Source organism: Microcaecilia unicolor, chromosome 2, assembly GCF_901765095.1.
Source record: "Microcaecilia unicolor chromosome 2, aMicUni1.1, whole genome shotgun sequence".
NCBI classification, from domain to species: Eukaryota; Metazoa; Chordata; class Amphibia; order Gymnophiona; family Siphonopidae; genus Microcaecilia; species Microcaecilia unicolor.
Window position 1 is genome coordinate 122,577,956 of NC_044032.1, and position 17,483 is coordinate 122,595,438.

At 44.2% G+C, this 17,483-nt stretch overlaps 1 protein-coding gene across 1 annotated transcript in view; it reads left to right on the forward strand.

Annotated features, from left to right (window-relative positions):
- Nucleotides 1-17,483, forward strand: part of CERT1 (ceramide transporter 1) — a 540,904-nt gene that overhangs the window by 429,077 nt on the left and 94,344 nt on the right. Inside the window, 2 exon segments of the mRNA XM_030193269.1 lie at nt 39-171; nt 17,079-17,149. Of these exon segments, the coding sequence (XP_030049129.1) occupies nt 39-171; nt 17,079-17,149 (204 nt within the window).

Below are 17,483 nucleotides of genomic sequence, written 5' to 3' on the forward strand. Positions count from 1 at the left end.
CTGGACAGTGCATGAACTTGCCTTTTGCTGTTGTTCAGGTATATCGAAGAGAAGTGGAAGAAAATGGAATAGTTCTGGATCCCTTAAAAGCCACACATTCTGTTAAAGGTGTTACAGGGCACGAAGTCTGCCATTACTTCTGGAATGTTGATGTCCGCAATGATTGGGAAAGTAAGGATTCATTTTTGTCCCAAGCCAGGCTGTTTTTGTATTTCAATGTATCTTTACAATGAAAATTAAAAAAAAAATGTTGAATGCCTTGAAGGGGGGAAGGGAGAATGGTGAAAGTTAGAATATATCAAATTGTTTTTCACAGAGGGAATTTTCCTGAATTGTGCACAGAAGAAAAGTAGCCTGAATACGTTAATGAGCTTGTGCTTGGATTGATGCATATTCTTGTCTTAGGAGGACATATTTATGATTTGCTTTTTGTCATTGTCTGCTACACTGCAAAGGAACACAGTCCAATTTGTTTTATACTGTTACACATTCACTTGAGTGTAGCTTAAATTGTCTTCAAACCTGGGACACATACATTGTCGTAGTTGTTTTGAGAGGCTTGCATGTTTAAGAGTGCACAACAATATTTGGTGTAGAAACAAAGCCCACTATTAATATCAAAATTTAGAAGGTTTCATCAAGTAATAATATTGCTTTGAAATATATTTCTGGTGTTACAGAATCTTATTCCTGTGCAAAAGACTGTGGCTTAGTAAAGCAATCGTTTATAGGTGGGGTAAATGGCGCATTGTCTAACCATGGTCTAGGTTCTAGTGAGTGGAGCTTTCATTTACTGTTGGTGGCATGTCTCCAGGTTTTATTCCAATGTATAATGTAAAGTGCAATGCTGAGAAAAAAAAATTTTGACCCCCCCCCCCCCCCCCCCCCAAAAAAAAAAAAGTAGTAGTCCATATTTCGCACTGTTCACACTCTAAACATGATTAGATCCTATAACCCCACTGGATAGATTAAGTGCATTTGATTTGGTGTTGATTCATAGCGATCCTCTGAATAGTTGCCCTGAACTGTATTCGGTCTTCATTCAGATGGCTAATGATTGGTTGAGTGGCATCCATATTTGCTGTTGTATAGATCTATAGCATTGCTGGTCTTCTTCTTGTTACAAGAAATGATTTACTTGGGGAAAAGAGCTCTAGAGCACTCGCTACTGTTTATAATTTAAGAGCAGGTGCTGTATTTATAAGTTTTAGGATATTAATTTCTCCACCAATCACCAAAGGTGATAATTGCAATAGATTAAATAAATTAAGTATATATAAAAGATACCATATACTCAGAACACAAAGAGACCGTATTTTTAAAATCAAAAAGGTTGATTTAATATACAATTGCACACGAGAGGTAGGTTTTAAAAGATCTTTACAGATAATCTGTGCTTAAGTAAGGTAAAGTAGCGTAGCAGGTCTAGATCAAAAGTTATAACTTACAAAGCAGTCTGTTGCAAAGCATTTTGTGGTCCATTGAAGAGGGCTTTTGGAATGAAAGCCAGTTCTGCTGCAGTGTCAAATATATATATTTTTAAAAGCTGCACAAATATATTGGTGTATATATGTATCTGATCCAACACAACATCATGCTACACATTTAATTCTGATGGTTGGCTTATACCATAACATTCTTATGTTTTGACCTTCAACCTTGCCAAACATGATGCTTTTCTCTAATGACCTTTCTCTTTTATGAAGTATTTGTAGTATGAAAGAGTCTTATTTGAGCTTCCAAGAAAGCTTAGGTTTGATTTCTTCCAATACTGATTGGTTTGTTCTTTTGGCAGTCTCCATTGTGTATGCAGTGTTCTTCTCCAACAACATAATTTGAAAGCATTGATTCTCTTCTTGTCTTGTTGCTTCATTGTCCAACTTTCACATGTGTTTCACATTATTGCAAATACCATGGCTTGAACAAGCTCAATGTTTTATGTCCCACTTTAATAACAAAGAAGTTTTACAAGATAAAAACATTCATAAAAATATAACCGACAACAGGGGCCTTAGACTCCCCAAAGCCTTTCAAGTGGTTTTGAATTATGTGTAGTTGGTTTCGCCTCATAAAGTGTGAGGAAGTGAGTTCCATTTCATGGGACCAAAGCAGGAAATGGCAGCATATCTTATGATATCAAGACAGTGGACGAAAGGGGGTGGGAGGGTTAGTTAAATTATTGGGAGAGGGTGGGAAAGAGGGAATGAGAAGATCAGCCAGATAAGTGGAGGTGCCTGTGAGTAGAGACTTATATATCGTCCCCCAAAATTCTATATATGACACCTTAAGTTGTGCACGCTAATGTGGCTGCATGGCTTAATTGTACACACAACTTAATTAACAAGCAATTAGCGCAGATAATTAGTTCTTAACCAATTAACGGCACTAATTGGCTTTAATTAGAATTTACACACACAACTTTCTAGGTGTATTCTATAACGTGATGCACATAAGTTCTTGTGAAAAGGCGGTGTGGCCATGAGTGGGTTGTGGGCATTTAAAAAAAACTATGCACACTATTATGCAACACACCCAATCTGCACCTAACTTAGGCGCTGGTATTTAGGCCTGGATTTAGGAGGCCTAAATGTGTGCATCTAAATTTTAGTTGCAAGAACGGCATGTGAGTATATTCTATAAACTACATATAACTTTAGGTGTCTCACTGCATGGTTTTTCAGCGCCAATTTTTAAGGCACTATTTATAGAATTTGGCCCTGTGTATAATAAATACCTTGTAGCGAATTCTTGACAATGTTCGGAGCAAATGGAGTATTTTTTTTAGGGTAGGGGTAATATGATCAAATGCCCATACCTATCAATAAATGGGCTGCCGTGTTCTATACAAATTGTATCTTTTGAAGGGAGGTATGGTTTAATCCATAATAAAAGGAATTACAGTAGTCAATACAATTCAAAAGAAATGCAAAAGCAAGTATTTTCAAGTGGTCTTGGGAAAAAGGTTTCACTGAGCACATCCATCAGATAATAGGAGGATTTGGCAACCTGTTACCATAGGTTGGAAGTAAATCAACTGTATAGACTCAAATTATGATGCGCTTTGAAAGGAGAATTAGGATATTGTTGTTTGCTGCTGGATCTCAGAAAGAGGAGAATGGTGAGAGATCCAGGTTGTCTTAGATTTGTAGGGTTGAGTTTCAATCCTTGGAAAATAAGCCAGGATGCATTGGTGTCAAGTGCTAAGTTTAAAGCTGTTGAATCAGGGTTAGCATGGTTGGTTGAGTAAATCTGAACAAAATTATTGATTTTACTAGATATCATAATATGTTTTGTCCTTATGTTAAAGTACAGACTCATATTGAGCCTGTTCTTTGATCTTGATGACCAGATACTTCAAATCATCTTTACTTTCAGCCAGTAATATATGGGCCGATGATCAGAAGCAAACACAGGTGTTAGAGGCTGTTTTATGCCTTACTAGTGCCTGCGTTTGCTACCGCCCCATGATCAGAGCCCCTGAGCGCATGAAACAACTCTTGCGGGCTCTGAACACAACTAGCATGCAAATACATACAAACCAGGGCTCTTAGCACAAGTAGCATGCAAATGCATGCTAAACCTATTCCTCCCCAATGATCAGCGACCAGTGCGCCAAACGTTGGCTCGCTGGCTGCGGCAAACCCTACGCCAGATTGGAGCTGGCGTTAGGGTTTGCAGACCATTGGGGAGGAATGGTGAGCCCTATCCAGCATGCATTTGCATGCTATCAGGGCCCCCCCCCCCCATTCCTCCCCAATGCAGCAGCCTGCAGCCCCCCTGCAGGAGCAGGAACCCCAACCCGATACCCCCCCCCCCCCCAGCAACATGGGGGCTGGAGGTCTGGTAGACCTCCAGTCCCCCGACGCTCCCCCCTGACAGGTTCAGGTGGGTTGGAAATCCTGTGGGTCTAACCCCCCTGGCATCCCCTCACATTAATGGAGCCCTGATGGCCCAGTGGACCGCGAGTCAGTCCCCACCCCTCCCCCCTATTGGTGGTCGTGGCAGCCCTTCCCCACCCCCCTACCTTTATTGGAGGAGGGAGGTGGCCTCCCTCCTCTTCCATCGGTGCCACCTCGGAAATGACAGCGCACAGCCCTGCCCAGTGTATCCTGGGATGCGCTAGGTGTGGCTTCACACTAGGATGCACTGGGCAGCGCTCAGTGCCGCCATTTTCGAGGCAGCGCTGATAGAAGAGGAGGGAGGCCACCTCCCTCCTCCAACGCAGGTAGAAGGTGGGGAAGGGGCCACTAAGACCACCAGGTGGAGGGATGGGAATTGACTCGTGGCCCACTGGGCCACAAGGGCTCAATGTGAGGGGATGCCAGGGGGGGGTTAGGGGAGGTGGAGACACACCGGATCTTCAGCCCCCCTCCGAACCTGTGTCGGGGGGACCGTGGGGGGTTGACTCACAGCACACTAGTCCACCAGGGCTCTATTTCAGGGGACACTGAGGGGGTGAGGAGGGGCTGGAGACCCACTGGATCTCCAGCCCCCCCCCCCCCCCCCCCGAGCTTGTGTTGGGTGTTGGTCGGTGGGACTGGAGGTCTGCAGAACCTTCAGCCCCCCCCCCCCCCCCCCCCCGTGTCACATTGCTCGGGTGGGTGTACTTGTGGTCTGGTGGTCCCATGGACCTCCAGCCCCTGTGTTTGAGAGGGCTGGGCTTTTGACAGCCTAGACCTGTCAAACAAGTGTGGGAGGATATAGACCTGTCAATCAAGTGCGGGAGTATTGTGCCCGAATTCATGCTCAGGCACAATCCTCCCACACTTTTACCCTATGATCAGAGAGAATAGCGTGCATAAATTTGCATGCTATTATCTCTGATCATAGAGGTGGTAAAGCCCCACACTGTTCCAGCTCTATTTTTAGATCACTGTTTGGAGCCAATAGTACCATCAGCATAGCAGAAGTTACATAGTTATCTAGTCTTTCAGCTATTTTCATACCTTAGGTTTCTTCATACAGTCCTGCTTCTGTGATTATTTGTTTTGTGTATAGATTGAACAAATAAGGGAAAAGAATCAGCCTTGTCCTTGATATGTTCTTTTTCTGTAAAGCGCTACAAAAGAATGTGAAGGCTTGGCCCACTGAGCATAAATTAACTTGGTGTGATCACCAGTCAAGATTGTGAGCCCATTAGGGACAGGAAAGTACCTTCAAAAAATAATATATGTAAACCACTTTGATTGTATCTACAGAAAAGGTGGTATATCAAGTATGGAATAAACAAACACGTTTGGTTAATTATTTTCTACGAGGACAAGCAGGCTCAATCATTTTCACAAGTGGGTTGACAATCTGCGTCGGCCTGGGAACTGGCATAATAAATAGCAAAACCCTTGCTAGAGCCTTCTGACGCACGTGCTGTGCCCCACCATGCATGCGCAGAGTGCCTTGCCGCACTCCTCCGTTTCCTTTTCTCCGCTTGAGGAACAGTGTGGCTTCTCCGTCGCTCCTTTTCCGCCCGGGAAAGAGCCTTTTTTTTTGTGCCTCGTTTGCTGCTTTGCGCCTTTTTTTTCTTCATTTCCTTTATTATTTATAAAAAAAAAACCTTACTATTTTAGTCTTTAGCCCGAGTTTAAGTTTTCGTTATTTTTCATCGTGGGCTGCACTTAGGCCTGCTGAGCCGGGTTTTCCCTCTTTTTTGTGCCTTTTTTTTTCTTAGGCACAATCAAGTCTTTTAATTTAGCTGAAACCATTTTCCTTCCACGTCATCAAAGATTCCCAGTGGCTTCAAATGTCCTCGGTGCAACCAGACCATCTCGGGTACTGATACACATTCTTGGTGTATTCAGTGCCTTGGACCCGATCACAGCCCACCAAATTGTGTCCTTTGTCTTCGTATGAAGAAAAGGAAACAGATTTCCCGAGAGGATCAAAGAGAGAAACGTTTTGGAGCTCGGTCTGATCCTTCGACATCTGCATCGGTCGTTGGCATCGACATCGGGAGACAAAGTAGAGATGGCTGCTGCAAAGCACAGAGACAAATTCCTAGTCTGAAAAAAGTTCAGGGTGGTTTCCCTGAGCACCCTTCTTTCCATTATTCAGGAAAATGATTGGTTATGCTGTCTGGACTTAAAGGATGCATATACACACATCCCAATACTTCCAGCTCACAGGAAGAATCTTTGATTTCGGCTGGGAACACATCATTTTCAGTACCACGTATTGTCCTTTTGCCTCATGTCAGCTCCCAGGGTGTTTACCAAATGTCTAGCGGTAGTTGCAGCATCGCTACGCAGACTGGTGAAGAGCACCTCGGAAGAAGGTACTAGAGAGTCTATACGGAGGACTATTCAGGTGCTAGAGCTACTAGGGCTCGTAATAAACTACCCAAGTCCCATCTCCATCCTGTTCAACAATTGGAGTTCATAGGAGCCCTACTCGACACACGGACGGTTCGGGCCTATCTTCTGGAGACACGCGTGTACAGACTTCTGTCCCTCACATCCAAGATTCGGACATCGCAGCAGGTCACAGCTTGGCAGATGTTGAAATTGTTGGGCCACATGGCTTCCACAGTGTATGTTACTCCCATGGCGCGTCCTGACATGAGATCTGCTCAATGGACCCTGGCTTCTTAGTGGTATCAAGCCACGAGAAGTCTGGAGGATATCATCTGAGTGTCCCCCGAGCTTGTGGGCTCTCTTCAGTGGTGGACTATTCAGTCCAATATGACTCTGGTACTACCATTCCAAATTCCCCAGCCACAAAAAGTGCTGACAACAGATGCATCACTCCTGGGGTGGGGGGCTTATATAGATGGGCTTCACACTCAAGGAGCCTGGTCCCTCCAGGAAACAGATCTTCAGATCAATCTCCTGGAGCTCCGAGCAATCTGGAACGATCTAAAGGCCTTCAGAGATTGGCTGTCTAACCAAATTATCTTAGTTCAAACAATCAGGTTGCAATGTATTACACCAACAAGCAGAGGGGCACCAGATCTCGCCCTCTGTGCCTCGAAGCCGTCCAGATGTGGCTCTGGGCATGCAGTCACGGCATGTTTATCCAAGCCACATCTGGCAAGCGTAAACAACAGCCTGGATGACAATCTGAGCAGGATAATGCAACCTCACGAGTGGTCTCTGAACATGAGCATAGCCTGCAAGATATTCCGAGCATGGGGATCTTTTTGCCACTCATCTCAATCATAAGGTCCCTCAGTTCTGTTCCAGGCTTCAGTCCCATGACAGACTAGTGTCAGATGCCTTCCTCCTTCATTGGGGGAAGGTCTTCTGTATGCATATCCTCCCATACCTCTAGTGGGAAAGACTTCGTTGAAACTCAAGCAAGACTATAGAACCATGATTCTGATCGCACCCTACTGGCCCCATCAGATTTAGTTTCCTCTTCTTCTGGAATTGTCATCTGAAGAACCTTGAAGATTGGAATGTTTTCTGACCCTCATCACACAGAATGAGGGGTCGCTTCTCCATCCCAGCCTCCAATCTCTGGCTCTCACGGCCTGGATGTTGAGAGCCTAAAATTCACTTTCTTGGGTCTTTTGGAGGGTGCTTCCAGGAAAGATTCCACTAAGAGGTGTTACACTTTTAAATGGAGGACGTTTGCCATCTGGTGTGACAGGAAGGCCATAGATCCCCTTTCTTGTCCTACACAGGCCCTGCTTGAATACCTTCTACACTTATCAGAGTCTGGTCTTAAAACCAACTACCTAAGGGTTCACCTTAGTGCAATCAGTGCTTATCATCAAGGTGTAGAAGACAAGCCTATTCCTGGACAGCCCCCTGTCAAACCTCCACCAGTGTCATGTGATCTCAACGTCGTTCTCACCCAGCTGATGAAAGCTCATTTTGATCCACTGAATTCCTGCCATCTGAAGTACTTGATGTGGAAGGTCGTTTTCTTGGTGGCTGCTTCAGGCCTTAGTACTTGGATGCACCTTATACTAAGTTTCATCACAACAGAGTAGTCCTACGCACGCACTCTAAGTTCCTGCCGAAGGTGCTGTCAGAGTTCCATCTGAACCAGTCGAATGTCTTGCCAACATTTTTTTCCCTTCCTCATGCCCACCCTGGCGAAAACAGCTTGCACACCTTGGACTGCAAGAGAGCATTGACCTTTTATATTGAGCGGACGAAGCCCTTCAGATAGTCCGCCTAGTTGTTTGTTTCTTTTGATCCCAACAGGAGGTGAGTCGCCATCGGTAAATGCACCATTGGCAGTTGGCTACAGATTGCATTTCCTTTGCTTATTCCCAAGCTGGGCTGACTTTAGAGGGTCATGTCTCGGTTCACAATGTCAGTGCCATGGCCGCATCAGTGGCCCACTTAGTCTGCCTCCATTGAAGAGATTTGCAAGGCTGCGACATGATCTTCAGTCCACAGATTCACATCTCATTACTGCCTTGAGCAGGATACCTGACGGTCTGTTTAGGCAATCAGTGTTGCAGAATCTGTTTGGGGTCTAGAATCTTACTCCACCCCCCTAGGCCAGTTTTATTCTGTTCCAGGATGCACTCTGTTAGCTGTATATAGTTTTAGGTTAATCTACATTTTGTTCTCACCATTGCAAGGCCCAATTGACCAATGTTTGTTGTTTTGGATGAGCCTGGATGCTAGGGATACCCTGCTTGTGAGAATGATTCAGCCTGCTTGTCCTCTGAGAAAGCAAAGATACGTATCTGTAGCAGGTATTCTCCAAGGACAGCAGGCTGATACATTCTCACAATCCTGCCCACCTCCCCTTGGAGTTGTTTTCTATTTATTTTTTCTTATGATGTTGGATTAAACTGAGGAGCTCAGTCACGCGGCGGTCGGGAAGGCACTCTGTGCTTGCACGGTGGGGCGTAGCATGCACATCAGAAGGCTCTAGTAAGTTTTTTTGCTATTTTTTTGTGCCAGTTCCCCAGCCAACGCGGATCGATGACCCACTTGTGAGAATACCTGCTGGCCTCAGAGAACATCTACTACAGGTAAGTATCTTCACTTTCTCGGAAGGATTAAGCCTAATTTAGGTGCTCCTCATACCTTTAGAGCAAAAATATGATCCCTCCTTGTTGATGTCAAAGTGGCTACTGCAGCTTGGTGGTATCCCTTTTATTGTATTATGGTTTCTTTTACCCAGTGGAACACTACTTTGAGGTTTTAAATCAAATTGCTTCCTGTCAAAGACATAACTGATTCCATGGTACACTAAGGGGCTCATTTTCAAAGCACTTAGACTTACAAAGTTCCGTATGTTGCTATGTAGCTTTGTAAGTCTAAGTGCTTTGAAAATATTAAGCCACTGAAAAATCTTAGATGCTTAGAAGGACACATAGGACCAGGTGGAAGTCTCCTCTGAAGACTTAGTAGTTTATGGTCTCTGAGGATGCTGTTAAAGGAGCATTGGGTAGCCTGAACTCTTCAATGTCTGTGCAGGACTACTCTTCTGTAATATTGCAGCAAGCAAAGGATAATAGATCCATCGTTAACATGTATAGTCACTCTTTTTCTGCCCAATTGCCAACAAAGGCTTGAGTCCCCAAAAGGGTCTGTGCTATCTGCCCTTTTATGTAATTTGCACTTGATGCCGGTCTGCCAGGTTTTTCAAAATCTTTAGGTCTGCAATTAGATGAGCTTACATCTTAGAAATAGAAATTTATAGAAGCTTTCCAAGATACGATAGCTTGAAGAGCCATCTTCTTAGGATCGTAATGATACAAAAATCATAACATAGATGGTCCGCAGTTTGGGGATAATTTTGGATTCAGAGGTTTCTATGAAACCAAACATTAAAACAGTTGTTAGGGCTGCTTTTTTTCAGGCTTGAATTGCTTTGTAGGATCAGAGTTAGGTTATCTGTTAAAGGTTTTAGGACAGTTCTACAATGTCTCATTCTGACAAGAATTATATTTATATATTTATATTACATTTGGATCTCCCTTTACAGAGTGAGATCTTTACAATTGGTTCAAGGTGCAGTTGCTCATTTGCTTGTTTCCTGCCTTTCACATATTTCACCCATTCTATTGTCATTGCATTTGGTTGCCTGTAGTTTCAAGTTAAGTTCTCTACTGTTCTATCAAGCACTGTCATGATGTACCTTCTGAAAGCACCTTAAGGCACACAGTCTTATTCCATCTACTCCATTTTGTTTGGACACTACCATTTGCTTTTCGCATAGTGGGTCCAGAAGAGTAGAATAGGTAACCTCTCACTTTGAGACTGGGAAATGATACAGCTACCTTAAAAAAGAGTTTGAAGACTGACTTTTTTTGAACAAGCATTCAGGACCCAACGCTAAACTTTAAGAGCAATACACCAGTATGTTTTTATTTTTTAGGCAAGGTCAAAATATATATGCACATGTACGTCCATTTTGTCTGACTCGTGTAATTATTGTGTGTTTTAAATTGTGGATATTATCCTGGCATGTGAGATCAGAGCAACTGTGTGATAATTTCCACAATCAGTTGGATCTCTCTTTAGTATTGGAATGAACACAGAACCTTTCCAGTCAATCGGTCGTCATGATATCTTCCAAATCTTATGGCAGAGCAAATACAGTTATACCTTTTCACATAAATGAAACAATAGTTTTGCCTGCCTTCTATGCTAAGCCTCATAGCCACACATGCAGGAAAGCTCTACATATTCTGGGCTGTAAATTGTTCTTGTGTACTACACAACTTTTTGCCTGCCTTGATGTCAGCAAACCTGGTACTACAGTATTGGAGTACTCCAGCCAGTTGACTAGTGTCATGTATTCAGTTCTGTTACATTATTGAATAAGAGCCACTGCTGCTGCTGCTGCTTTTAACTTGCCCAGTCCAAAACTGGTTGCTTTACATATCCAAGCTCAGTGAGTTACAGATAGGTACATTAGGTATTTTTCCTGCCCACAAGGGTTTACAGTCTTTCATACCAGAAGCAGTGGAGAATAAAGTGAGTTGCCCAAAGTCATAAAGAATGTTAGTGAAAGAAACTGGATTTCAACCCTGGCTTCTTTTGTTCTCAGTCTGCTGCTTTAACCACAAGCAGTGGTGTGCTGGAGCCGGCTCGCACCGGCTTGCAAGAGCCGTTTGTTAAATTTTCTGGCATCTTGCGAGCCGGTTGTTGGCCAGTGCGAGCCGGCTCGCCTCCGCTCCCCCGCCCCACAAATCCATCTTCCGTCTGCCCTCTGCTCCCCATAGTAGCCCTGCTGGTTTCCTTTCTGCGCTGCCGCCGCCGTCCTGCCTTTAAAAAATTAATTTTCCCTCGAGGCGCGCCAGCGTTGAAGCGAAGGCAGCAGGCTCAGCTCAGTTCCTGCCTTCGTTCCGTTCCTTCGCATCATGGCTCCGCCCTTGCGCAAACAGGAAATACGTCAGGCAAGGGCGGAGCCATGATGTGAAGGAATGGAACGAAGGCAGGAACTGAGCTGAGCCTGCTGCCTTCGCTTCAACGCTGGCCGCCTCGAGGGAAAATACATTTTTTTAAAGGCAGGGCGGCGGCGGCAGCGTAGAAAGGAAACCAGCAGGGCTACTATCGGGGAGCATAGGACAGACGGAAGATGGACGACCAGGGGAGCGGAGAGGGCTGGAAGATGGCGAAGAGGAGGGCAGGGGGGAGACGAGAATTGCTCGGCATGGGTGGGTGGATGCAGGGCAGGGGGGAGAGGAGGGTCGCTGGACATGAGTGGGTGGGTGGATGGAGAGCAGGGCAGGGGGGAGAGGAGGGTCGCTGGACATTGGTGGATGGAGGGGAGAGGAGGGTTGCTGGACATGGGTGGGTGGATGGAGGGCAGGGAAGAGGAGGGTTGCTGGACATTGGTGGATGGAGGGGAGAGGAGGGTTGCTGGACATGGTTGCATGGAGGGGAGAGGAGGGTTGTTGGACATGGGTGCATGGAGGGCAGGGGAGAGGAGGGTTGCTGGACATGGGTGGGTGGATGGAGAGGAGGGCAGGGGGGAGAGGAGGGTTGCTGGACATTGGTGGATGGAGGGGAGAGGAGGGTTGCTGGGCATGGGTGGAGGAGAGGGAAGGGAGAGAGAAGAAATGCTGGACATGGGTGGATGGAGGGCAGGGGAGAGAAGGGTTGCTGGGCATGGGTGGATGGAGGGCAGGGGGGAGAGGAGGGTCGCCGGACATTGGTGGATGGAGGGGAGAGGAGGGTTGCTGGACATGGGTGCATGGAGGGGAGAGGAGGGTTGCTGGACATGGGTGCATGGAGGGGAGAGGAGGGTTGCTGGACATGGGTGCATGGAGGGCAGGGGGGAGAGGAGGGTTGCTGGACATGGGTGCATGGAGGGGAGAGGAGGGTTGCTGGACATGGGTGCATGGAGGGCAGGGGGGAAAGGAGGGTTGCTGGACATGGTGCATGGAGGGCAGGGGGGAGAGGAGGGTCGCTGGACATTGGTGGATGGAGGGGAGAGGAGGGTTGCTGGACATGGGTGCATGGAGGGGAGAGGAGGATTGCTGGACAAGGGTGCATGGAGAGCAGGGGAGAGGAGGGTTGCTGGACATGGGTGGAGGAGAGGGAAGGGAGAGAGAAGAAATGCTGGATATGGGTGGAGGGGAGGGAAGAGTGAGGAATGAGATGAGAAGAGGGAAAAGGAAGAGAGGAGAATAACTGCAAATGGATGGAGAAAAGAGGCAGAAGCTGAGGACCAGAAATGAAGAAGAAAGGAGGAAATAAATAAATGGAAAGGAAGCCCTGGAAACGGAGTTAAGAGGACAGATAGCTGCAGAATCGGATACTTGGGCCAGCATGAGCAGAAAAACAGTCACCAGACAACAAAGGTAGAAAAAAACTCATTTTATTTTCATTATAGTGTTTGGAATATGTTCACCTTGAGAATCAGGTGCTCAACATTAAAAGTTTATATTTATTTACTTATTTATGGCATTTTATCCCACATTAAACATGAATTAGATTGGAACCTGGGATCATTTAATAGTTTTTTCCTGGAGAGAGTAATGCATTGCCCCCCCCCCCCTGGCTATAGCCAGCTCTGCAATTTTGGGGGGGGGCGCAGAGGTGGACGGGGGGGGGGGGCAGAGGTGGACCGGGGAGAGAGCCTGTTGTTAAAAATTTACCAGCACACCACTGACCACAAGGCTACTCCTTCACACAAGTAGATTTATTTGAACATTTAGAGTCATGGCCTTGCTGCATGAATCACTTTCAGCTCTGTTTCATAGATTAATACCCTGACATTTTCCTCTAGTATTTTTATGGTTCCATCAATAACAGTAAACTGTTTAGCTCCTGATGCAGACCCACACAATGATGCCTGTACTACCGTGCATGAGAGTCCCCATATGATTAATTTCAAAGGCAGTACTTGGTTTTCAAAGCAAAATGTTTATTTTTTTTGACTGAAAAGTTCAGGTTTTATTTCATTTGTCCAGAGAACATTATTCCAGAAGTCTTGTAGGTCATCCAGGTACTTTGATAAACTAGAGGCAGGCAGTTGTTTCTTCTTAGCTATCACCATTCCCATTCAGTTTTTTCTTAATGGTTGACACATAAACCCTCACATAAGCGTCCACAAGAGAAGCCTGAAGATCTTTAGATGTTAGTCTAGCATTCTGTGTGGTTTCTTGGATCTAGAGCTACTTTGGTCTTCAACATTTCCATTTGTGGACTTCTGTGGCAGTGTTTGGATGGAGCTGCAAGTTCCAAATGCCTATAAATGGCCATCTTAACATTATCCAGACAGATAACTACTCTTTTTCATAGGCCCGTGGTGGAAAACTACACTCAGATTATTTTGGACCTGTAGATAGGATAGGATGCTATAACTGTTGTACTGAATATCTCTTAATGATATCTAGCTTGTTATCCAATTTCTTAAGCATTGTTTAGTATAGAGCTGTCTGGTTTTGCAGCTTTGTCTATATAACTTATTCTCTTATTTATGATCTAGTAGGGTAATCAGCTAGCTTGTGTCTTCTTGGTCTTCTTACAGACCATAGACAGGCTTGCTTAGCCCTAGTAATGGGCCATAAACTTTAACAAGTGTCTGTTTTCTTCAAACAGGCTCTAAACATAACACAGGGACATTTTCAGTGAAGGACACGTATGAGTGATAAGTATTCGAGGGAAGGAGGTTAAAAAGGGCAAATGATGAATATTTGAGAAAAATACCAAAGAAACAGAATTATGTGAAGGTGACCTTAGAGGTCAGAGTTGAAGAATACCAGATAAGTAAGAGAGAAAATATAAGGCATTAAGTGATTAATTAAGCTTCAGTATTAAAATTAAGCTTCAGTATTCTGCCTAAGCACATCTTGTACTATGTCAGAATCTGATAGCTTCCAAAGGAAACACAGAGAGAGATATTTTATTTTCCTTGTACTGAAATTTGGACTAATATAAATAAGAATTCAATTTTCTGTAACATACATAGTAGATGACGGCAGAAAAAGACCTGCATGGTCCATCCAGTCTGCCCAACAAGATAAACTCATATGTGCTACTTTATCTGTATAACTGACCTTGATATGTATCTGCCATTTTCAGGGCACAGACCTGCCCAGCAGTAGCCCCATCTCCCAACCCATGGCCCCGCCTCCCACCACCGGTGCTGCCACCCAATCTCCGCTAAGCTTCTGAGGATCCATTCCTTCTGAACAGGATTCCCTTATGTTTATCCCATGCATTTTTTAATTCCGTTACCGTTTTCATCTCCACCATCTCCCGCGGGAGGGCATTCCAAGTATCCACCACTCTCTCCGTGAAAAAATACTTCCTGACATTTTTCTTGAGTCTGCCCCCCTTCAATTTCATTTCATGTTCTCTAGTTCTACTGCCTTCCCATCTCCATAAAAGCTTAGTTTGCGGATTAATATCTTTCAAATATTTGAACGTCTGTATCATATCAACCCTGTTTCTCCTTTCCTCCAGGGTATACATGTTCAGGTCAGCAAGTCTCTCCTCATACGTCTTGTAACGTAAATCCCATACCATTTTTGTAGCTTTTCTTTGCACTGCTTCAATTCTTTTTACATCCTTAGCAAGATACGGCCTCCAAAACTGAACACAATACTCCAGGTGGGGCCTCACCAATGACTTGTACAGGGGCATCAACACCTCCTTTCTTCTGCTGGTCACACCTCTCTCTATACAGCCTAGCAGTCTTCTGGCTACGGCCACTGCCTTGTCACACTGTTTCGTCGCCTTCAGATCCTCAGATACTATCACCCCAAGATCCCTCTCCCCGTCCGTTCCTATCAGACTCTCCCTGCCTAACACATACGTCTCCCTAGGATTTCTATTTCCTAAGTGCATCACTTTGCATTTCTTCGCGTTGAATTTTAATTGCCAAACGTTAGATCATTCTTCTAGCTTCCTCAGATCCTTTTTCATGTTTTCCACTCCCTCCCGGGTGTCCACTCTATTACAGATCTTAGTATCATCCGCAAATAGGCAAACTTTACCTTCTAATCCTTCGGCAATGTCACTCACAAATATATTGAACAGAATCGGTCCCAGCACCGATCCTTGAGGCACACCACTACTCACCTTTCCCTCCTCCAAGCGAGTTCCATTCACCACCACCCTCTGGCTTCTGTCTGTCAACCAGTTCCTAATCCAGTTCACCACTTCGGGTCCTATCTTCAGCCCATCCAGTTTATTTAAGAGAACCGTGTCAAATGCTTTGCACTGGGATAAAAGAATTTTTATTGTAACAATTTATTTACTCTAATAAATTTTAGCATTATTATAAAAGAGAAAAACTGAACTTTCCTTTGCCAGAAGGGCTTTTTTTCTGCCTCTTCTGTTCAGCTCCCCACATTTTAGAGGCAAGAAGGGCCCTGTACAGCATCTGATTCTAATTAGGCATTTAATTGGACTACAAACACTAGAGTTTAATTTATTATTCCTACTTTGTACGTTATTATTTATCAAGTTGTTAGCTTGTAATTAGGGTTCACAAATGTTTCTCAGCACTGTATATTACCACAAAGCATCCAAAAGGCAAGAAGAGGAGACCAAGGAAACCATTTACATCACATCATAGGAACTAGCTTTGAGGGATCCGAGCATCCTCAGTATTGAACAAGCTTTTTCATTGTGTCTAGGGAGAGATAATTTGTATTGTGTTAGGTACCAACATTTCAAAATGATTGGAGATGCCCATGTGTGGTATACGTAGCCAGAGTAGCAGGTTGTAGCTTTCTAAAACCCATATTGGCTACTGCTGCTCCCACAGCCCCTTATAAAATTTTAATTTATGTGTGTTAAAAAGGAGCTTTTGCTAAAGGGAAAATTCTTCCCCTTCCCCATGCCCCAAAAAATCAATTCACCTATAGAAAGTTATTTTTAAAGTGCAAACTGAGGGCTTGATATAAAAGTCATATATTAAAATGGTGCTCTAAGCTTCAGTGCATTGCATTCTTATATATGCAGTAAACACTTTTATTCCTGATGCAGCATTAAAAAGTGTGCACTGACAGAAAAAATAGTTCACATGAACTTGGTGATCTGCATCAGGAACTGGCTCACGCACAGATAGGAAAGAAGACATTTAAAAACACAGGGCCAATGAAAAGCCTGGATTTTTCAGCCCAAGCCCCTGGATATCTCCCAGTTTAGCGTAACAGTGTGTCCCAACACACTGCTAGGGGATGGATGCTGCCATTTTACAAAATAGTGGCAGTGAGAAGAGGACACAGCTGAAGGCCTCTCTGGACCTGGTAAAAATTATTGATCCAGGGGAGTCCATCACTGTGGAGGTTGTTTGGTCAAGGACTTCACTGTGTTGGGTGCCTTCTGCCAGGCCCTCTTGCGCCATTAGTCCTCGGAGGTGAAATGTTGAGGTTCACCTTAGAAACCCTGCTGCCTTTTTGTAGGGTCTCTTACTTCAACTATTTTACTGCTCTTTAGTACAGTGGTTTAACTGTGGAGTTTTTCACACTAAAATCTTTACTGCATCAGGAGTTAAGGTTACTTGAGAAAACTAAAATTAAACTACTGGACTAAAGGGGATAGCAAAGTTTATTACATCAGGCCTTTAGAAAATAGTTGTGGCTTCATTATCAGCTGGGTACTGAGTGGCTGATTTTCTTCACAATCAAAATAGTTTACATTTACTAAATGACTTTTTGCAATGGTTTATTTTTGTACTGATGATACCTTAATTTTTCATTTCAGCTACCATTGAAAATTTCCATGTTGTGGAAACTTTGTCTGATAGTGCAATCATTATCCATCAGACACACAAGGTGGGTAGAGAAATTACTGCATGCTCTTTAAACTGGGATATTTTTGAACTGTCTTTCTGTGTAAAACTTTGTTTAAATTGTTTTGCATTCCTAGTTTTCATTTTAAAAACATTACACTGATCTGACTGCATTAATACATTTTTATTGTGCTCTATAAATGTATTCTCTAGGAAACAAAATTACGCTTATTAGGGATATCCAATGTCAGATAATATGACTTAGACTGGTGTTTCCCAAATCTGTCCTGGAGTACCTCCTTGCCAGTCAGGTTTCCAAGATATCCACAATGCATATGCATGAGATTGATTTGCATACACTGCCTTCATTGTATGCA